Here is a 22,898-nt window from a genome sequence, read left to right on the forward strand (position 1 = left end):
AAGTACTAACCAGAACTAACCCTGCTCAGCTTCTGAGATCAGACAAGCTTGGGCTCATTCGGTGTGGTATGGCTGTAGACTTTAATATCGATCTCTATAACAATGTGAAGAAAAAACACTTCTTTAAAGAGGAAAATGTTCTTATGACCAAAAAAGGAAAAAATGACTCTCGGTTCTCCCCAGCCCTGATTAGCCCATTTGTTGCTCTGACCTCAGAAAGAGCCATTGTTATGGAATTACTAAAACCTAGAAATTCCTAAAATCTAGGTTTAGCCTAGGTTTTAGTAATTCCATAACCAGTCCTTATGACCCAGGAAGCTGCTGGTGACTTGTAGAGTTTGCCCATAGCAAGACTTGATATTCATCATTGTTTGTGTAGTTAGTAGTGTTAGTATTGTGTGTCAGCAGTGTTAGTGTAGGGACCGTCCCTGGGCAAAAATTGGCTTAAGCCCAGAGTCAGCGAAACTGGGTGTGTGTAGGGACCGTCCCTGGGCAAAAATTGGCTTAAGCCCAGAGTCAGCGAAACTGGATGTGCTCTCCTTGGGGCCAGAGGACAATAGGTCTGGACACGGCCTATTGAACAAACAGAACTATTCCTCATGACGGACAGCTTTATGACAGATAACCAAGCGCCTGGAGTCTTGCAAACAAGCCAAGGCGACTCATTGTCCTGCATACAGTGATGAGATAAAGAAGTTAAGATGCAAACATCTGCTTCCATTGAGCAATCGTCTGGAAGGAATGAAAATGTGTTTTCCTCAAGGTGCCCAAGGTAGTCAAGTACCAGGAAGTAGCTGCTGGACATAGAAAAAGTATATAAATAAAACGACTGGTGGAATCAGCCACTGCAGTCTTGTGTGTCCTCGTGTGTGTCTGTGTGTTTCTTTCTGTGTCCATCCCCCGTTCTGCAATTGGGCTGCAACAGTTAGCACAGCATACTTAGTATTAGGAGCATAGTTAGTAACAATGGTATTGTTAGGCTGGCTCATATAGCTATTATTGTTAGTATTCCTAGTCTAGGTAGTGTAGTTGCTATTGTTCATTAGTTACTTAACATAACTAATGTAGAGTTAGCATAGTTAGAGGTGACCAAGCAGCAGGGCATGGCCTCCAATTTGTCCACTGAGGTGCTTAACAATTACAAGCTCCTGAAGAAAATTGGCTAGTGCAGCTTCATGAAGGTGCTGCTGGCCCCACACGTTCCTACGGGGACCCAGGTAGCCATCAAAATCCTGTCCACTCAGAGGCTCTATGGCCTGGAAAGTGTCAGTATGGAGGTCAAAGCCATGAGGAACCTGAATCATCCAAACATCCTTAAGCTGTTGGATGTCATTGAGACTGAAGACACCCTCTATTTAATAACAGAATACGCCAGTGGTTCAGACCTTTTCCAGCATATACTGAGACACGGCCACTGGGAAGAGGAGGAGGCTAGGGCCAAATTCCGACAGACCCTGGCTGCCATGCAGTAGTGCCATGACAAATAGATGATCCACAGGGCCCTGAAGCTCCACATCCAACTTGAAGACAATGACAGTATCAAGCTTGCTCACTTTGGCTTTGCCATGACATTTAGTGAAGGGATCAAGCTGGAAAGCTTTTGTGGAACTGCCTGTTTTTGTGTCCCAGAAGTTCCTGAATGAGGACTATATGGGACCAGAGAAGGATATGTAGATCTTGGGGGTTGTCCTCTACACCATGACAGCCAAAACTCTTCCATTTGATGGAGAGAACTGGGGAGGCTCTAAAAGCAACATCGCACATCCAAGGTAGAGAAGCCCGTTTTACTCTAGGAGGAAAGCATTTCTGAAACAGTTTCTAACCCTTGACCCCAGAGAGAGTCCCACTCTCCCTCAAATTATGAGGGGTATTTGGATCAATGGGCAGGAGATGCAAGATGAGACAAAGAAAGCCACAGTGACTGCCAGTCCTCTACACAGACTGGAGACAAGTCACAATCCAAGCACAGCATGACAGCATGGCCCCAGGGCCTCCCCTCCACCCACAGCACCAGAAGCCATGTGGAAGAGCAAGGAGGACACATCTCTGCCCAGGAAACATCCGGAGAAGCCAACTGTCTTCAGGCTGGGCAGCCAGATGGAAGACCTTGATCTCTCCCTCTGAGGAGGGCCAGGGCCAGAAGGGGCTCACTAGGAAATTTGCCAAGCTAATATTAAGAATGTGCTGCATCCTGCCAGCCCAAAAGATCTGCCACAGAAGGCTAAACAAGGTGGTACCAGGGACTGTGGACGGCTCAAGTGGCAACAGCAAGTATGTGGGGCGGTCCAGCCACACTTCCTGCATCTATTTTATTTATTACGGTTTTACTGATATTAGTTTTAATAGACAAGTCATAGTTGCACACATGTATGGGGTATAGTGTGAAGTTTATATACATGTGCACTATGTGGAATGGTGACATCAAGCTAATTAACATACCCATTACCTCAGAAAGGCAAATGCAGCATGATGTCACGTGTTCAATCTGCAAAGCTGACCTCGTAGAAGTAGAGTAGCTTGTTGGTGATGAGAGGCTGGGGGATGGCAGAGGGAGGGCATGGGTAGTTGGTCACAGGGCACAGAGTTTCAGACAGACAGGAGGAGGAAGCCCTGACATCTGTTGCACAGCAGGGCGCAAGCGTCAATGAGAATGTCCTGCACATTTCGAAATACCTGATAGTCCCCTTCAAATGTGTCCTTGCTTTTAGAGCAGAGAGCAAGAAGGTCCAGAGCTCTTGGATCCCGACAACACAGAGTGGGAGGTCAGCCAGGCATGGACTCACAGCTCTGGGCGGGAGCCAGCAAGAAGCAGCCCGCGGCCTTCAGAGGCATCCGAGCCACAGGAGAGTGAGCTGCAGCAGGGCCTGGAGCCCTGGAGACAAGAGGGCCCCTCGGCCCCCAGCAGGTCCCCTTTCTTCCCCAGTGTGGATTTTCTTTATGACTAACAGGCCAATGAGTGGTCACCCAGTGCTCCTGTCCCTAAAATCCATCCTGGCTCTCACCCCTTCAGCAATGCCCTTTTTTTTGTTGTTGTGTCATCACACGTTACAATCCAAATATGGGAGATTCAAATATATTTGAATTATTTTGTGAAGTAACTTTATTTCTAGGGCCCATAGTTCCAATTCTCTGGGGATATCTAGGGCACTCCAGAAAGCAGGGATAGCAGTTGCCAAGGTCCTGAGGTGGGACAGTGCCCGGAGTGTGCAGGGAACAGTGAGGAGGTGAATGATGAGCGGGAGACAGAGTGCAGGTGATGCTGCTGGAGGGGCAGTGAGCATAGAGGCCTTTCAGGCCCCCGTATGACGTGGCATGTCACTCTGAAGGAGGTGTGAAGCCTCTGGGAGCTTTTGAGCAGGTAAGTGACAGAATCTGATTTATGACTCTTCTTGAGGAACTCTTCTCAAAAATGATTTTATCCATGTGGTTAGGGTGGACTAGATCATGCTACAGTGACAAACAATTCCCAAATCTTAACGGTTTAACACGACCGATTTATTTCTCATTCACCCTCATATGCAGTGAGCGTTCCTGGGGGCTCCGCTCATCATATTCACCCAGAGACACAGGCTGAGGCGGCCTCCACCTCCACAGGCGCGTAGGGGCAGGCATGTGGCCAGTCGTGCATGGGCCCTTACAGCCTCCACCCTGAAGTGACGTCACTTCCACTCCCATCTCACTGGCCAAAGCTAGTAGCAAGGTTGTTTCCGTTTGGAGCCACCGTGAATAGTGCTGCTGTGAACATTCTCATACATAGCTTTTGGTCAACATGTGTAGGCGTTTCTCCCGGATATGGGTCTAGGGGTGGATTTCCTGGGTCACAGCGCACCTGTATATTTGTTAGATACTGCTAGGCAACTTTCTAATGTGATGACTCTTTTCTTGACATTTAGCGGCAAACACCAGCATTACAGGTGACTGGTAAAGGTGTCCCCTGCATGCATGGAGAGGGAGGGAGCAGGGAGACAGGCAATGAGAAAGGGCATGACAAGGCTTGTGAGCACTGTAGATATGTTGGGTCACAGAGTCACAGTGTGGCTCTGTGGAGAAGGATGTTATCAGGGAAGAAAATTGTGGCGTCTAAGATAATACGGACCAGTCGTCTGAATTGTGATTTCAGAGCTGGAAGGAATCAGTGTCAACTAGAAGTTAGTAAAGAAAGGGAAGTAGATTTTTCTAGGCAGGATTCTGTGAAGGGTAGGTCCTCCCTTGGTGCAGTCATTGCACGTCCAGGGTGCGGCCTCAGCTCGATAGGTCCGGAGCTCAGTTTTACCTGCATCCCCAGCTGTGGCCATTGCGGCAGTACTGACTGCTCACATTCTATCTGGCTTATAAGTCTAGTGCAGTTGTTCGTTCACAAATGGAATTCCTATGCTCACCATGTGGCACCTAACCTGAGCAGAGTATCAGGTCAACAAAATGATGCTGAGCTTGGGAGTCTGGCTTCAGTATATAGGCTTTGACTCTCCATTCTTTTTGTTTTCTTTTCTTTTATGTTTTGACCCATGACAGCACATTGAACTCAGACTTCTGTGTTCTTGTGTGACGTTTCACTTGGCTAGGCCACATCATGCAGCAGCTTTTCCCAAGTGTATTCCATGAGTCCTCAGAGCTGCTTCCAGTAAGCCTGGGAAACGCTCTCTCTTCCTGTCTCAGAAAATCTCAGTGCACATTAGCATCGAAGGCTCTGATAAGTCCTACTGCCCCTCCCCCTAATCTGTTTAACTGTGCTCAGCGTTCCCCGAACTTGACCCACAGAACCCCTGCCATTTAAGTTTTTTTCATGTATAACAGATATATTCTACAGAACACCAAAAAATCCTTTGGGATATATTAATCTACAGAAATATCTCTGTTGCACTGTCTAGTATGGTGTTTTTCAGACCGCACTCATTAGTGAATATTAGTGAAATACAGTTAGTGATTTGAGACTACCATTAAAAATAATTAAAATGGAATAGAATAGAAAACATCAGAGTGCATCACATGAAGTGATGTTTTATGATTTTTTTAGTTACATTTATAGACATGTTTGTGTAAAAGGTCATGACATAGAATGTACCTCTTATGGGGGTCAAAGTCAGAAAAGGAGACTCAAAAGATCACATTGTCTCCCTAAACATCTAAATAAAACTCTGACTAGTGTGCACTGTCCCCTCCCTCTTCCCTTGTTCCTCATCCAGGGCTCACACCCCTGTCCTTTCAGTGCTCCGCATGCACAGACACGGGGCAGCTTGCAGCTCTGCATCCTGCCCCCTGGTCCTGCTGTCTCAATGTCTGCCCTTCCCCTCACGCTCCAGCAGACAGACATGGGCTTGCTAAAGCCTTTACTGGCTATCTGGCCTCAGGAAAGTCACTTTAACACCCTAATCCTCCATTTCCTCATTTGTAAAATGATAATAAATTTTTCCTGTTAGTATTGTTTGTGATGATTAAAGGAAACAATGTACAGAAAGCACTGGAACATTAAAGACTGAATACTTTCCCCAGATACACAGTTTAAGGCTGCCCTCTGGATCCTTGTTCCCTTTAGAAGCACTGCTGTCGGTGACAACCTCAAGTCATTCTCGGGCAGGTGACTGCTGGGAAGATGCCAGTCTCTGTCTATCTAATGATGACTCCCGTTAGTTTCAATCTTGGAGGGTAATTTTTCAGCCTGGTCCCCCCATTCTCAGGCACCCTATAGCTGACTCTGCCTGCAGGTCTATCCATTACCTACAGGCTCTTAAGAATACCGAGGTCAGCTGCGCAGGGTGGCTCACGCCTGTAATCCTAGCTCTCTGGGAGGCCGAGGTGGGCGGATTGTTTGAGCTCAGGAGTTCGAGACCAGCCTGAGCAAGAGCGAGACCCCGTCTCTACTAAAAATAGAAGGAAATCAGCTGGACAACTAAAAATATATATAGAAAAAATTAGCCAGGCATGGTGGCACATGCCTGTAGTCCCAGCTACTCGGGAGGCTGAGGCAGGAGGATTGCTTGAGCCCAGGAGTTTGAGGTTGCTGTGAGCTAGGCTGATGCCACGGCCCCCACTCTAGCCCAGGCAACACAGTGAGACTCTGTCTCCAAAAAAAAAAAAAAAATCCTGAGGTCCAAACCTTGGGCTATTGAGGGACACAAATCTCAAACAGCCCCAGGGCCTGGTTGAAGGTCATGGGAGTGTTAACAGTGGGGCCAACCCAGGTTCCAGGGCTGTAGACTCCAAGCCCAGCACTCCCCAACAAGGCGCCTGGAGACTCTCAGGTCCTGCCTCCACTGTGCCACTGTCAGCAGTGGGTGACCCAGGGGACAAGAAGCACTGTCTGTGCATCCAAAGCGGAGAGGTGGGAATCAGTCACTTACTCCAGGGACCTTAACAGTGATTCCTTCTTAAGGAGAAAAACTGTTCACTGTTAGTGACTTTAAGGGGGTCAACTGATTTTCCTTCCAAACCGCCCTTGGGAATTGAGCCCAAACAAAGCGAAGAGGTGCCAGTAAAAAGACCTGTCTTTCTGAGCCTTTGCAGTGGAGGGTGGCAGTTTGGGCGACCCTCAGCAGGACCCGCACGGTGGCAACGAGCTCACCGAGCACTCCCACACCTTAGAGGTGGGATGGGCTCCGCTACCAGGCCCTGCCTGGCGCCCCCCACTGCCCAGCCTGGGCCCATCACCCGGCAGGAGGGTGGGCAGGGCGAGGCGCTTTCCTTCCTAGCACCTGGACCCCTGCTCCAGACCGCTCGGGGAGGCCCAGGGCTTTTTTTTTTTTTTTTAACGAAAGGAGCTCTCCCCTCCCGCACTTTCGAGGAAATAGGGAGGCTGGGCTGGGACGTGCTGCGGGGACTGCAAACTCTGCAAACGTCCCCGCTGATCCCCGCAGATCCCGCGTGCGTTCCCCACCTGCGGAGCCTCACGGAGCTCATCGCTCGCCCGGGAGTTGACGCGGGGCCGCTCGGCAGGGACGGTGTGGACCTCCAGCCCGGGAAACCCGCCCGAGCCGCGCATCCTGGGCAGCTCGGTGAGCCACGGCGCCGGGGGCGGCGGGGGGCGGCCGGATGAGTCTGAGAGCCGGCTGAGCGCGACCACCAGGGAGCCAGCGGTGCCGCCAGGACATGGTATGAACTGCCAGAGGGAGCGCGCGAGCGGCGGGTGGGGTGCTTACCGGACAGGCGGTCGCGAGCAACGCGCACCGCTGTGGACGTGCGGAGCCTGCGGGGCCATCTGGGGCTGGAGTTGTGCCCCGAAAGTTGCATGGGGCGGCGGCTTTCATTTCTGCCCCAGAGCTGGGGGCGATAGGCTTTGCTGCCGCCCTTGGGGGGAGGACCGTGATAAGGCGCCTTCCATTCCCCACCTGCCCCCCACACACACCTTGGCTGAGCTGGAACCCACGCTGTGCTCCGCATAAACTTCATGCCTCTTCTGGGACCCTTCTCTAAGTATGGATGATGTAGAGCAGATTTTATCCTAAAATGGTTTTCTTGCTCCTCTAAGTCTCTCTTCCCATGAGGCAGGAAAAACCCAGCCTGTAGGAAAAACCCAGTTCTGTTCCCCTGGGCCTCCTTGCTGAGCGCTGCTGCCTGGATGAGGGTGTAGCCCCACAGGCCCCTGGGGTCTAATGCTGGGGTGAATCCTCCTGCCCAGAGAGAGTCCCCAAAGTTCCCAGGCTCAGCTGAGGAAGAGGTTAAACCAGTTTTTGAATCAGAACAGGGAACCTTGAAATCTAGCCCTTGGAGTCTGGGGGAATTTGACACCCTCTCTCTTGTGGGCACCTCCTTTACCTGCAGCCCCTGCTGCATCCTGGACCAGGGAAGGGCAGGGATATGCAGGGAGCAGCAGGTTTTAACGCATTAACTGCCATGTGAGTTGTACTTAACTCACGATAGTTTTGAGCCTGGGCCTCGTGAAGCGTATGTGATCACACCGTCTCTACCTTGGGAGCCACAGGGTGTGCAGGCAACTCAGCTGCCATGCTGTAGCATGCATGTTACATGGTGGGTGGCCCAGGGGGTCACCTGCATTCGGTTCATGAAAATCCTACTTGTCGATGTTCTAATTGTTACAATTCATATTGACAATTGAATTACATGCAACACGTGCACAGAGAACAATAAAAAATAACAAGTTTTTCATCAAATTAGAAAGGATCATTTTGTTTTTTAAGTTTTTATTCTGTGTTCATAATAAAACACTGTGGCCCCAAGGAAAATCTTTTTTTCCAGTGTGACAATCAATGTGTTCAACAGTGAAGAGGCCCAACCAGACCAAGAGGTGGTTGGTCCAAAAAACAGTGTAGGGGGCAGGACAGAAACAGGCCTCACAAAGAGATTAGTTCTGCAGTTGTTTCAGGGGCCAGTGAGAGAACGTGCTTGAGCTGGGCCCCAAGATGCTGGCAGCTCCTCAGAACAGGCCTGGGAGGCCCCCCCATGCCCTACCCGAGGTGCCAACAGGGGCGCGGAGGGCATCAGTTTCCACTGAGGCGAGGCTGCTGCGAGCGACTTGGGGCTGTCTTTGCTTGGTCCTCTAGCGATGTGACTGCTGAAGTCTTTCCCTCTAGGGAGTTTGGGGCACGATCCCTGTGTCATCTGGATGTGTCTGCACAGGCCTGTGTGTGAAGGGCCACCTGGCCTGGGAGTGAGGGTGGGAGCAATGGTTGTGGGGAACCCCCAGGCTGGAGTCCACCTCCCCTCACCACACACACACACATGCTCTGGGGAGTGGCCAGGTCTGGCCCTATTCCCCAGGGCCCAGCCTTATGACTCCAGAACCGCTGGCTGAGTGCGAGACGGGGTGTGCCGGACGACAGCAGCTGGGGAATCCAGGAGTCAAGGCGGGAAGAGTGGAAGGGAAGCGGGAAGCGAATGTGGAGGTTGAGGAAACTAGGGGCCTCCCCTGGTCTCTGTGCCTCACTGGTTCCGAAGGAACAGGTGTCTTCTGGGGCAGGGACTGAGTCTTATTCCCACGGGGCTTTGGAATTCCTGAGTGGCATATTAAGAAGACTCAGAAAGGGGAGTTAACAATCTATTTGTAAATGTGTGTTCACGTCCCTTCCTCTCCCTGCCACCTTGCCATTCATTCATTCATAATATGCCCGATTAAAGCCAGACATTGTGTAGGGCAGAAAATACAAAAATAAAAACACATCCCCTGGCCCTGGGGAGTACGCAGTCTCGTGAGGCTGTGTATTTGTGTGTGTGTGTGTGTCTGTGTATGTGTGTCTGTGTGTGTGCGCGCGCGCACACTCGTGTACCTCTGTGTCTGCGTATATGGGGCGGGAGCAGGTGGTAGGTTCGGGGGAGAGGGAAGCAGAGAGAAATGCTTCAGTCCTGGGATCTAAATGTTCTGTTGAGGATGCGGAGAAAGGGTGGACCCAGCCTGAGGAGTGAGGGGGACACGGGGAGGCTCCAGGGTGGGGAGTATCCGAGGAGGACCTGGATTTTGTCCAGAGCAGAAAGAAGCCACTACACATCTGCTAGAATAGTTAACAAGTGAAAGGAAACACCCTGACAACATGGAGTGCTGGCCAGGATGCAGAGCAACTGGAACGCCCAGACACGAAGGGTGGAAGCACAGTGACGCGGCCACACTGGAACAGAGGTTGTCAGTTCTTTAATAAAGTTACACACACACTTAGCACATAACCCAGCAATCCCATTCCTATGTGTTTATGCAAGAGAAATGAAAACGCGTGTCTACACACAAACCTGGATGCAAATGTTCATAATAGATTTATTCATAATTGTCCCAAACTGGGAACAACCCAGTGTCCTGTCAGTTGTAGATTAGATAAACAAACCGTGGTGTATCCATACCATGGACTACTCCTCGGGAATAAAAAAGAACAAATTATTGATCCATGCAGCAGCATGGACGACTCTCAAAGGCAGTTTGCTGAGTGGAGGAAATCAGTCTTAAAAGGTTACATACTGTGCGATTCCATTTCTACGACATTCTAGAAAGGGCAAAACTGTAGGGATGGAGAGCAGGACAGTGGCTGCAGGGGGAAGGGGGGGAGAAACCGGGAACAACGAAGGGGCAGCACGAGGGAGGTTTGTGGAGTGTGGCCCGTCGTGTGCTGGACATGAATCTGTACATGTGTTGAAACTCATAGAACTGTACACAAAAAATTCTGGTTTTACTGTATGTAAATTAAAAAATAATGTAACCAAAAGAAGAGGGAAAGGCATTCTAGCAGAAGGAACAGTATGTGCAAAGCCCCTGAGACAAAAGGAACTGTTACAAGTTGGCTGCCAGGCAGCTGGGTGGGGACGGCAAGGGAACCTCTGGCAGATGGGGCTGGGGCAGAGCCTGTGTTATGGTCCTGAGGGCGGAGGGGGCAATGGAAGGGCTTTTGAGCTTGGAGAGGTGGGTGGTGTGTGCGAGTCAGAGAGCCTTCTGGGTGGCAAGAGGAAGGGGCCTGGGGGAGGGGAGTGGAGTGTCTGGGGCGTGATCCAGGCGGGCAGGATGGAGGTCTGGGCCCTGTAGCTTTCCAGAGGGAGCAGGCAGGAGGGACATGTGGGCAGCAGAACCTCCCAGACCTTGGTGATCTTGGATGTGGAGCCCAAGAGCAGGTCAAGAGTGACTCCAGTTTCTTGTTCCGGCTTATGGATGTACAGGTCTCCGTGTGCCTTCCTCCTCTCTTCATCTTCATTTTTACATATCTTTTGCTGTCTCTTTACTAGTTACACTTTAAAGTACTCATGATGTAGAAGTAACTTATTTAAAAGTGATGCTTATTATTTTAATTCTATAGATTATTATGTTATATTCTTAAAATTGATGGTGAAATGTTTGCTATTTCTCTCTTAATCCTCTTAATTGGTTTTGTGCATGTTATAATCATAAAAGCAGGATAGAGATAATTCCCATAATAAATAAGTACTTGTTATTTGTGTCACCTGGGCTGCCTTGCCTGTGGTCCCTGCTGCCCTCTGCCAGCCAGTGTAGCCACCTGGCCCCTTCCTCCTGGCCTCCAGCATAGGTGACCACTCCTGCTGAGGGGTGGGCAGGGGCTACAGCTGCCACATCCCTCCTAGTCCAGCTCTTCCGCCTGCCATGGGCTTGGGTTTCTGCTAAGTGGCCGCTGAAGGGGCTGTGTCGCACGCTGTTTACCTGTGGGTACTTTTTGTTTGGCTTTGAGGGTGTTTGCTTGCAATGAGCAAACAGCCCCTTCCAGGACCATCAGGAGAACTCACATCCTCCCATCTTGGCTGGGATGGCAGGTTCCTGGTTCTGTGTTTAGGAGCCAAATCAGGGAGGGATTTTCCCAGAAATGCCATCAGCAAAAGAACTGGTCAAAGACAGCAGAGGGGATGAGACTAGAAGACAGAAAGGGAGAGGAAAAAAAGAGAAAAATCAGAGAGAGAGCCTCTGGGAGTGCGAGGATGATAAGTGTGAGCCACCGTGCTCAGCCTGTTTCCATTTTTTGGCCATTATGAGTAATGTTGGGAATATTCATGTGCATGTATTTTCCTTTAGGCCAGATAGACATTCTGTGGATACTCCTGTCTGGGTGAGGAAGAGAACTGCAACCTCCCCCTACACACACACACACACACACACACACACACACACCAGTTAATTTTAAACATTTTGGTCCTTACTCTGTATAATTTGGGATTGGGGTACCAGAGATGACTCAACGCCTGTTGTTTTCTGAGAGTGATCCTGGGGCTATTCCTTAAATGTTTAAGGAGAAAAACAAAACAACAACAACAAAAACTCTCCTCATGGCCAGATCTATGAGGAGACTTAAAAGATAAAAGGCCTCACCTGCAATCCTGACCCAGGAGACTTGCAAAACCTCATTGAGGACGTTGGGAAAATTCTTTCCAGGGAAAAGTCTTTTACGGACCTGTTGAAAAATCCCCCAAGAGCAAAAGATCAAACTCTCCACCTTCAGAGGAAATGTGCCTGTTGTCGCTTAATGCCTGCCTGCTCCAAATCCACCCTTCCTGTTCTGCTGGCCAGTGTAGAACATTTCTCCTGTGCAACAGGCATGATGGTAATTAAGCCTTACCAGCAGGGGCGATGGGGGCCAATTTCACCGGTGGATGCCCGTGGTTTCCTGCGCTCTAGCTTCTGCTTACCGGCGCCCTGGCTGCGGGAGAGACTGGCTCCCGGACTTGGCCCGCGGTGTCCTTCCTGCCAGCTTCAGCTGCTGACTGTGGGCGAGCTTGGGCCGGGCCAACCTCTGAGCTTCTCCGCAGTCCAGCGGCAGCAATCACACCGGCGTCCTAGCCTTGGGGAGGGGCGGCCCCCTCTTCCAAGTTAGTGCCTCCCTGAGTACTCTTCCCCTACCTAGGACGTTCTTCAGAGTCTCTTCCACTCCCTCGGAGCACTTATCCCCTTTAAATAGTTAACAGGTCTTCGCAGGACTTTCCTGTTCAAGTTATTGGGGTTAAGGTCTCCTGACTCCCCTTTCGTGGACCATGAAGCCAAAAATGCAATTACTAGTGTCCACAGAAAAATGCAAACTCTAAAATAATTTAAAGAGGTTTGTTCTGAGCGGAATGTGTGAGACGGTGGCCCCAGGGATAAATTCTCAAGAGGTCTTGAGAAAATGCACCTGAGGTGGCCAGATTACAGTTTGGTTTTTGTACATCCATGGGGACAGGAATTACAGGTAAAATCATAAATCTACACATGGAAGGTGTACATTGGGCCGAAAACGAAGGACATGTTGAAGCAGGAGCTTACAAGTCATAGGTGGGTGTTAGGGATTCTTTAGCGGGCAATTGGTTGAAAGAGTTAAGCTTTGTGTAAAGACCTGGAGTCAGTGGGAAGGAACGCTTGAGTTAAGATAGGGGTCAGCTAGGATGCCTGACTTAAGATAAGGGGATCTTCTATCTCTCACATGATGCCGTGCCAGAATCAGGTTGGGAAGTAAACCACATTACACTGGATTAATGAAACCAGTTTAGTGACATTTTTATCGTTTGCAGGTGTGACTCACCAGGTCTCTTAGAAAGGAACTTGGGCAAAAGAAAAAGGTCAGAGTTCAGTCCTCAACAGTAAACAAAACTGCTTCCTATTAGGTGAAGGTTTTGGTAAATTCAAAGTCAGTTGAACTTGGGGAATTATGTGGGTCCTAACATAACTAGAAATTAAACAAAACGAGATGGAACCATTTTATTCAGCCAGAAATTGTGTCTATGAATCTTGTACTTAATGGTATGACATCATTATATGGTTTAATGGTGTGAAATGAAACTCTTACAAAACTTTGGAGACTGAGATTTCTGGAAAGATAGAGCTGACTCTCTCCTTTCCTCTAGCAGCATCTGCATCAAGAACAGTCTAATAGCAGAAAGCTATCATCTTTTAAGATGTTAGGACCTTTAATTGTCAGAAATTAAGTGCCATCAATTTAAGAGAAAAAGCACCAATCCATCTATCAGATTAAGGAATTCCATCGCAACATATAGAATGCACAACTATGAATGACTCTAGACCAGTACTGTCCAACCAAAATAGGTGAGCCACATATGTCATTTGAAATTTTCTAATAGTCACATTAAAAGGTAAAGAAAAACAGGTGAAATTAATTTTAATAATATATTTTATTTAACCCCCGATATTGAAAATGTTGTTTCAACATGTAATCAATGTAAAAATTATCAATGAGACATTTCACAATCCGTTAATTGTACTGTCTTTGAAATCTGGTGTGTGCTTTGTACTTGTAGTATTTCTCAATTAGGCTAATCACATTTTGACACTGAAAAGTGAACACCAAAACTGGTGTCCTACCTGAAGGCCAAGAAGCTTCTTGGCTTTGTTCAGGAAAGAATTCAAGCTCGAACCGTAAGTTGGAAATGAAAGCAAAGTTTATTAAACAGCAAGCAGGCTACCCCGCAGACAGAGCAGTGGCTGTCTCCCAGAGCAACAGAGAAGAGCCCATGTACATTGCTGGTGAACTCTATTTACGGCTCGCTCTTGATTACATGCTAAATAAGGGGTGGATTATTCATGGATTTTCTGGGAAAAGGGTGGAGATTTCCAGGAATCAGGAATTTCTCCTCTTCCATAAGGTAACTTCCAGGGTAATTGTAAAATGTCAAGGTGCTGGTGGGAGTTTCTTTTTAATCTGTTAATACATTATAAGCAGAGTATAATGAACTACAAGGGTGAGCAGAGGTCTTTCTCATCGCCATCTTGGCTCTTACTGGTCTTAACCAGTTTTTTTGCTGCATCCTGTTCTCCTGTTTTTGTCAGAGGCCTTAGTTCAGGTTTTGCAACTTTTTTAACAAGTTGGGCCTGCTGGTTTCCTGTCTCACTTCCAGTGCTCAGTGGCCACATCTGGCTAGTGGCTACTGTACTGGACAGCTCTAGAGTATGATTTGACCACACATACTTAATGGGAGTGACAGTGAGAGAGACAGGTTTTCTTTTAACTGCATAAAAAATTAGACTTTTTTCTATAGCTTTATTGATCATATTAATATTGTATTTTAAAACCATTTTCTTGGCCGAGCACAGTGGCTCACGTCTGTAATCCTAGCACTCTGGGAGGCCGAGGTGGGAGGATCACTTGAGCTCAGGAGGTTGAGACCAGCCTGAGCAAAAGTGAGACCCCATCTGTACTAAAAACAGAAAAAATTAGCCGGGCATGGTGGCACATGACTGTAGTCCCAGCTACTCAGGAGGGTAAGGCAGAAGTATTGATTGAGCCCAGGAGTTTGATGTTGCTGTAAGCTAAGCTGACGCCACAGCACTGTGGCCTGGGGGACAGAGCGAGACTCTGTGTCAAAACGAAAACAAAAACATTTTCTTGTATTAGATACAAATAAACATATTAGTGATTTTGTGTATTTTCTTAGGAATCAAGATTTGCATTACAGGCCTACCTCATTTGTGCTTTACTTTACTATGCTTTGTAGATGTTGCATTTTTTACAAATTGAAGGTTTGTGGCAACCCTGTGTCGAGCAAGTCTATTGGCACCATTTTTCCAGCAGCATGTGCTCACTTTGTGCCTCTGTGTCCCACTTTGATAATTCTTGCAATATTTCACACTTTTTATTATTATTATATCTGTTGTGGTGATCTGTGATCAGTGGTCTTTGACGATACTATTGTAATTGTTTGGGGGGCGGCACAAACCAGGCCCATATTAGACAGCAAACTTTGTCAATAAATGTTGTGTATGATCTGACTGCTCCACCAACTGGCTATTTCCTTGTCTCGCTCCCTCTCCTCAGGCCTCCCTAATCCCCGAGACACAAAAATATTGAAATTAGGCCAATTAATAACCTTACAGTGGCCTCTAAGGGTTCAAGTGAAAACAAGAGTCAAATGCCTCCTTTAAGTCAAAACCTAGAAATGACTATTAAGCTTTTGAGGAAGCCATGTCAAAAGCTGAGACAGGCTGAAAGCTAGGCTTCTTGCACCAAGCACTTAGCCAGGTCTCTGAAGGAAGTTAAAAGTGCTACTGCAATGAACGCATGAATGATAAGAAAGTGAAACAGGGGCCCCGCCCTGCCATGGCGCCAGAGGAGAGCGCTGAGCAGCTGCTGTGGAGCTGGGCTCCTTCCCCGGGCAGAGCCTAGAGGAGAAACTAAGGAACTCATCGGATTCCGTCACGCGGGACGCCACCCTCTGCCTCGCAGAATGGGCCATAGAGGACCGAGCAGCCTTCACTGACAGGACTGTCCTAAAGCTCGGCCATGGAGCTGGCCTCACGGGTCTGGCCATCTGCAAGACGTGCCATCCCAGAGCCTACATCTTCAGTGACTGTCATAGCCGTGTCCTTGAGCAGCTCCGAGGGAACGTCCTTCTCAATGGCTTATCATTAGAGCCAGACATCACCGCCGTCTCAGAGAGCCCCAGGGCGACAGTGGCCCATCTGGACTGGCACGTCGCGACGGTCCCTCAGTTCTCCGCCTTCCACCCAGACGCTGTAACCTCAGCAGACGTGCTGTACTGCCCAGAAATCATCCTGTCGCTGGTCAGGGTCCTGCAGAGGCTCTCTGCTTGCCGGAGGAACCAGCAGGCTCCTGACGTCTACGTTGCCTTCACCGTCTGCAACCCAGAGACGTGCCAGGGGTGAACGCTGACCGCTGACCGCTGAGGCCCTGCAACCTGCAGCGAGGGGCCTCGGGCTGCAACCACGGCTGGACAAACACTGGCCTGGCACCAGAACACCAACCGCGTAGATCTGGTTTCTCCATCTGTGCCATGTGCGGGGGGACACAGGGACTGCCCCCTGCCCTGCCAGGGCCCCCAGGCTGTGTGGCATGTGTAGTGGGCACCAAGGTGCCCCTGGAGCCGGGGCCAGGAGGGGAGAGAGCGGGATAAGCCGCTGGCCCAGGAACTCCCTCTGCCTTTCTCCCTTTCTCTGGGACTTCGAAAGCAATTTCACATTGACCGGTGGGCTCTTTCATTTGAAAAATGAAAAGATGTTTGAAAACCACCGGAAAAGGGGAACGCTCGGTATCTCTGCAGTGCTGCTAGCTGAGATTCAAATCCGGGTTCCCCACCCTGCCAGGAGGCCCCTCTGAGCCTCAGTTTCCCCCATACGAAGCAACAGAAAACCCTACTGCAGAGCTGCAGCAAGGACTCATGAGACAAGGTCCCATGGAAAGCACATGGTAACGGCTGCGCCCCCACCCCCTCTGCCGTCCCCCAGCTACACGCAGATGTCGAGTGTCCCAGGCAGTACCTGTTATCATGCAGACTAGAGAAGGAAGACTGTCTCCAACAAGAGTCAGCTGTTCGAACTCTGTGTTTACAAAAACAAGGAAGCCATAACCAGGGTTACCTTGGCAGGTGGGCAAGGTGCTGCTCCGACGGGGCCGCCAGCCTCTGAGATGCTCCCTGAAGGCGACACTTCAGCTTGAGGACCTGACCACTCAGTGACCCAAACAGGGACTCGGAGCTGCCCACCTCCACACCCTTGCTGTCCTTGGGCTGTCCTTGGGCCGGCCCACCCAGTGTAAGGCCAGGAGAGCATCTCCCAGCTCAGCGGCCCCAACGAGCCCAGAACCCCCACCACAGCCACACACCTACTTTCCAAAGCTGCCAGCAGGATGAAGAAGTCCTCGTCCTCTGTGAGAAGAGATAGGAGTGTCACGGGCTGTTTCTAGACTCTCCCTCCCAGCTGCCACGCCCTCCCCTTCTCATCAGGCAAGGGGGCAGGGAGCACATGGGCTGGCCGGGTGTCCGTCATTAAAGCCCCAAGTGCCCCGGGGCTGCACATACCGGCCCAGTTCGTGCTGCTGACCAGCAGGGCTGGCCGCCCTTGAAGACACGTCCCCACCCCGCTCTGAGCGTCCCGCTCCGTGAAGGCTGACCTCTCCATGGCTGGGTCCCTGAGGTCTGCGCTGAAGAAGTAGAGAAAAAGCCTCTGAGAGGCTGCAAAGCAGGCCCCGGCCCAGGACGGCCACCTCTCCCCACAGCAAGGCCTGCGGGCTCCCGAAGGTTGGGGTACCTGACCATGGCAGCAGCACCAGGCCAGCCCTACCGCCCAGGTGCGGGCCTGCTCCCTTCAGCAGTGCTTGCTGCCAGGTGCTGAGGTTACAACAGCAAACGAGACTGACCAGTCCTCTCCTCCGTGGGGCTCCCCATTCTCACCGCTCCCGAAACGTGAGACGAGGATGCTGTAATGCCCCTCCCACCGCCGTGCCAGGTTACTGAGGGGCACACGACAGGATGTGTGGACAAAGGTCCCTTCCTAGCCCCATGAGACACCCCAGGGGACACACAGGTCCACTGACCCTGCCATGGGCACAGGAACCCACTGGCAGGAGGGTAAGATAGCACAGGGGTCGGCAAGCATTTCTTAACGGGCCAGAGAGTGAATACTGTAAGCTTTGTGGGCTAGAGGCTCTCTCCTGCAAAACCCAGTGCTGCCATTGCAGCTCGAAAGCCACCACAGCCACACGGAAGGGAACGCGGGTGCCGTGTGACAGTGAAACTGTATCTGCAAAAACAGGCAGCAAGCCTGTGGCCTTTGCCAACTGCTGGATTCATGGGTTCTGGGGTCTGCAGGGGGAGACAGGAGAGGCCGGGACGGCAGCGGGCGTCAGTGAAGGCAGCTGAGGATGCGGCCTACCAGGCCCAGAATGCAGCGTGAGTGCGGCCCAGCTTCATGAAAAGCTCGTGCTACAGGTCCAGGGGCGTCTCTTTAAAGAAAGCTGCTGCCTTGTCGTAGGTGGTCACAGCTCTGCAACGAGATTGTTGTGGTCGGGACTCTGGGGAGGAGTGGAGAGAGGCCTAAGGAATAGGGGATCCCGGCAGATCCAGAAAAAGGACGCTTGGGAAACCCAAGTCTCAGACAGTGACAATAAGAAGCTTTACAATTACTTGGGAAAGCGCCGAGAGATGTTCTAAGACCAAAACTGCCTGGACCACTTGGCTGGCCAGGAAAGAAACCCCACCTCCTCCTCCCTCGGCTTCCTGAAACCAATTACCATCTCCCATCCCCTCGTATTTCAAAATGCCTCGCCAGCATGCGGTAGCAGGCACTGCCGCTCTTGTACCAGCCAATCCCAGGACCTGCCCTCGGGCTGACGTCATCCCAGGACCTCATACCTGATGCGCCAGTTCTCTGCCAGGTCTTCCCGCATGGCGCTGGTCACACACAGGTTCATGTGGGACAGGCGTCCAAAGAGCTTCTCATACCTGAAAAGACGTGTCACTGATCAGCCTGGAGCCCTGGACAGGCTCCACCACCACAACCGCAGGGTGAGTCGACACCCCTCGACACAGAAGAGGCTGCAGAGCTGGGGTCTCCCGAACCTTCCCAGAGCTTGCGATTCTGGAGCTCTACTCACACTACTGCTATTTCAAACCTTCCTCTGTGTCATACCTCTTTTCAGCTTAAATACAACTACATCAAAAGGAAACCGTATATCACTGCCAAAGTGAAAATCCAGTCTCTCTTGCTGTAGAAAGAAATACAATAAAGGCCTCATTGTCGTATCTCAGCCACCTTGTGCCCCTCTAGCAAAGGCTGTGGGGCTCGCTCTCAACATGGTACAAAGGGAGTTCCGTGAACATCAGACAGGCATTAAAAACACGTTAGCTCCAAACTGAGACTGAACCCTGATCGCAGGGGAGAACCGGAAAGGGGGATGAGCGATTCTAGGTCATTTAACACCATCGGGATATTACAGGCTGTTCCACCCTCAGGATGCAGAAAAAGCTCTGAAATGAGACTGCCTAGGGCTGAATTTTGGTCCTCACACTTATCAGCTATGTGGCAAGAGGCAGAATCTCTTTCAGCCTCAGTTTCCTGACATGTGGAAGGAGGGTAATCACAGTACAGCCTCACTGCGGTGCATGGAGATTGAATGGGTAAAATGCAAAAGGGGCTTGACCTGGACCCCAGCAGGCAGCAGGTGCTGCCACTGCTACTGTGACCACTACCAGTGAGCAGGCCCATCCGGGCAAAGGCCGAAGCTGCCAATGGCCTGCGGCTGGAAGTGTACACCAAGGCAGGCGTCATACCGGGGCCCAGAGTACGACAAATGACCCTTCCTGCTCCGGGTCCAACCTGCTGCCACAGTCGTTCGCATCAGCTGCAGTGGCTACGGCCCACTTCTCCACCTCTCATTGGCACCTGGTTTTTATTTGGGGATCTGCCCTCACACATGCTCTGTCCTTGGGGTCTGGATGCCCCCTGGGACCCAGCTCTTTCAATGGAGTGTGCACTTGTCCCAAGCCTGAGACAACAAGGGACGGCAGTCCCTGCCTCAGTGGACAGATCAGAGAAGGCAGGTACAAGACAATCAGAGAGGCTTGCTGTCCCCACCCAGTCCTGAAGGTGTGGGGACGGCAGGTCGGAAAGCTCCTGGAACCACCAAACACCGCCAGAAGAGAATGTGAAGAGACATGAGCCAGGCTCCAGTGATACTGTCTGGAGCTCGAAGCCAGCCGCTTCTCGGGACCTTTCAGTTTCATGGGTCAGCAGATGGCCCCTTTGCTGCGCCTGTTTCTATCGCTGGTAACCAGTGTCCGCCCGATGTGCCAGCCTTGCCCTACTCCTCCAGAGCACACAGGGAACCAGTTTCCGGAGCCACACAGGCCCTTGTTGCCACCCACCCTCATGTGGTTTTGGGGAAGATGTTTGCACTCTCCCCCCAGATTCTCACCATTTGTCCAGCAGAATGAAGGGGTGGTTGGGGCCGTGCACCAGACCCATAATGGAGTAGCCATAGTTGTGCCAGTCAATGACAAGTTTGCTTCCACAAAGGCAGCCCACAAACCAGCAGACAGTAATGCTGGGCAGGCCCGGGGGGTTCTAGGAAAGAGAGTCTTGAAGGAAGAGGAGGAAACTCAGACTGTCCTCAACAGTAAACTTGAGTGAAAACAGTCGCAACCCAATGGTAAAGAGGTCATTATCTTTACAGAGCTCTTGATGATAAGCAAAAGACAGACCCTCTCTGCCACCAAAATCGGTGTCAAAAGTCATAAAAGAAACAGAAGTGACCAGCATGAAAAGTCCAAGATCATTAATAAGCAAGGAGACAAAAGATGGAACAATGAGATGCCATTTGTCACCAATCAGAACGCAAACTCTAAAAACGCCTAACAGCAGCTAGTAGTGAAGGAAAAGAAACACCTCCACCTGATGTGGGATAAAATGGACCAACCTTACTCTAGGGCTATCCAGTAACACACCATGATGTTTTACAAGTACGGGAACTTTGATAGAGCAATTCCACTGCTAGGAATTTATCCTAAGAAGCTGGACGTGTGTAAAAGACGGATGTTTGCTGTGCTCTTAGCTGCACTATTTGTAAAAGTAAAAAAATCAGGAAGAATCTGTCCATTAAGATGAGACTAAAAAATACATTATGGTACATCAAAAAAAAAAAAAGACAGTGAAACAGACTTATTGTTGTTATGGAAAAGCTTGAGCAATTTAGATTTTTTAATTTAAGTTGAAAGCTTACTAATATTCTTAGTATTGAAACAGCTAAGAGACCTTTAGATTTGTAGTATTTATAAGTTTAGTGTATTGGATTTGTATGTATGAATTACTATACAGGGAAGTTTGGTTTACTAAGTTAAAGCTGTTGAAGTTCATAAAGGGAAGTGTTCGCGATGAAGCCGTCCACATGTAAGCACATCTATACGCTCCCTGCTTCCTTCCTCAGCCCGTTGTCACTTTCTGCCTTAGGAACTACCGTGGGGCCTACAAAATGGGGCCCTGATATGAAAAAGCCTGCCGGACAGCAGCCGGCTGCTTCTATCTAATTATCGTCTCCACTGAGATGGTGACCCACGGTCCCTAGGGCCCTCCTTCCTCCCCCTGTCCATCCAAGCCTGGGTATCTTACGAAGGGGCACAGTTGGGTGAAGGAGCGTGAGAGAATAGAAGATGCTTGGTGTGCACCTGGGTTTTCCCATCAGTTTATCATTGTGGGCACTGCCTTTGTTGTGCCACCGGCAATGCAGAGCAGCACGTGTAAGAGATGACTGGAGCTTTAGAAGTGACAGCTGGGTCTGAGTTGTGTGACTCTCATTTTCTGGGCAGCCTGAGGCAACCCTACTGGAAGGCAGAAGGTACCACAATCAGAACGGCCCTGAGATTGCATTCCTCCCCTGGAAAAGATAGTCTCATATCTAAACTGAGACTAATGTGCACATTTTATGGAACAACTTTTCCAACATAAATATTAACTACAAACCACACATCCCTTACAGCCTCCAAAGTTGTGGTGGAAGGAAAACTGTGGCACTAGCAACACTAAATAAAACTTTGCCATAAGCAGGCTTCAAGTGGCCTGAAGCCCTTCCAAGAATCAAGATGAACCCTAGAGCTGCAATTCTGCAATCCACCAGATCCTAGGACTCAAGCCATATCAACGTAGTTATCTGGCAGTTCCAGTAGCTTCATGCCAACCCCAAGAGGTTTCTTACTTATCTGTTGCTTTCTTATTATCAAGTACTCGCATATGTTCTGGGTTCCTTTGCAGCCCAGGCCACCATAAACTCCATACCGCACATCTGTTCCAGCAGGATGTGGGGCCTAAGAAAAGGAGTTGCAACAAAGAACCCAGATGGAAAGGGCCCTATGACGTTATCTTGACCATCCCCATGACTCTGTGGGGCTTTATCACCATTCTCGAGGATACAAGGGTGACAAGCCACAGCCACATCAGAACCAGGAGTGAACAAGGCGAACCTGGATACAATTCAGAGACCACCAACGCTCTGTGGCAGGTTTAGCCGGGGAAGGAGAGGGGGTTAGTGCGTGGCACTCAAGAAGGACTGAGTGAAGACTACAGATAAATTCCACAGGACTGCGTGGAGATCCCAGATGAATAGTCTCAGGACAAGAGTGTACAATGGGGGACTGCTGGGCTCATATTGACTGTAGGACTCTTGGGTCCTCACCCTGCTTACTGGTGCCTACCAGGAAAGGCCCTTCTTCCCCACCCCTTAGCACCATGTCTCTCTCTTTCAAACGACTCTTGAAGTGGCGACCCATGACCACCCAATAGTTGGTGTACAACAGGCTTTAGCATCTTCCCTAAAGCTCTCTGATTGCTGCTTATTCTACCCTTGGCACATCATGTGCAAGACTCTACACAAATTACCCCCACCCCAAAACTACCTAAGACGTGGATCCTCCCTGACACAGAACTATGTGTTGGTTAGCTGCTTTGGGATAGACAGAACATTTAGGAACATTTGGTTTTATGAGCTTGTTCTAGTTTGAATCCTTGGAATTGGAATTTTTGAACTTGCAAGGCCCATTATAAAACCTGTGGGGATGCTAGAACAAGGCCAATGCACCCAGGGATGCCATTGAGGATCCACGAACCAGAGGGTCATCTCTCGCCTCTGTAAAGGAAGAATAAAATGTCTTCTAAACTCGTAACTGTGGCTCAAGGTGGATAGGAAAGGATACCCTTACAATTAGAGCAGTATCCCGGGTTCTTTGTCCCATAAAGAGGAATACTCCTTCGGTTGGTTCAG

The 22,898-nt window shown here is 49.9% G+C and overlaps 2 protein-coding genes and 1 pseudogene across 2 annotated transcripts in view; 1 reads left to right on the forward strand and 2 right to left on the reverse strand.

The window, feature by feature from the left end:
* Positions 1-7,767, reverse strand: part of HIGD1A (HIG1 hypoxia inducible domain family, member 1A) — a 109,897-nt gene extending 102,130 nt beyond the window's left edge. Inside the window, exons 1-2 of the mRNA XM_012654930.1 lie at positions 7,750-7,767; positions 6,872-7,093 (exon numbers count right to left, since the gene is read on the reverse strand). Coding sequence (XP_012510384.1) covers positions 6,872-7,093; positions 7,750-7,767 — 240 coding nt within the window. The remainder of the gene's footprint in view (positions 1-6,871; positions 7,094-7,749) is intronic.
* Positions 7,768-9,234: 1,467 nt separating this feature from the next.
* On the forward strand, positions 9,235-16,018 carry LOC105819411 (annotated as a pseudogene).
* Positions 16,019-16,429: 411 nt separating this feature from the next.
* LOC105820274 (chitobiosyldiphosphodolichol beta-mannosyltransferase-like) lies at positions 16,430-22,407 on the reverse strand. The gene is given in 8 exon segments (XM_012657096.1): positions 16,430-16,449; positions 16,631-16,690; positions 16,978-17,016; positions 17,170-17,291; positions 18,023-18,133; positions 18,502-18,591; positions 20,064-20,212; positions 22,333-22,407. Coding segments are annotated over 8 exon segments (666 nt in total).
* Between the last annotated feature and the right edge of the window lie 491 nt (positions 22,408-22,898).

This window comes from Propithecus coquereli, unplaced genomic scaffold (genome assembly GCF_000956105.1).
Source record: "Propithecus coquereli isolate 6110/MARCELLA unplaced genomic scaffold, Pcoq_1.0 Scaffold1, whole genome shotgun sequence".
Classification (NCBI taxonomy): Eukaryota; Metazoa; Chordata; class Mammalia; order Primates; family Indriidae; genus Propithecus; species Propithecus coquereli.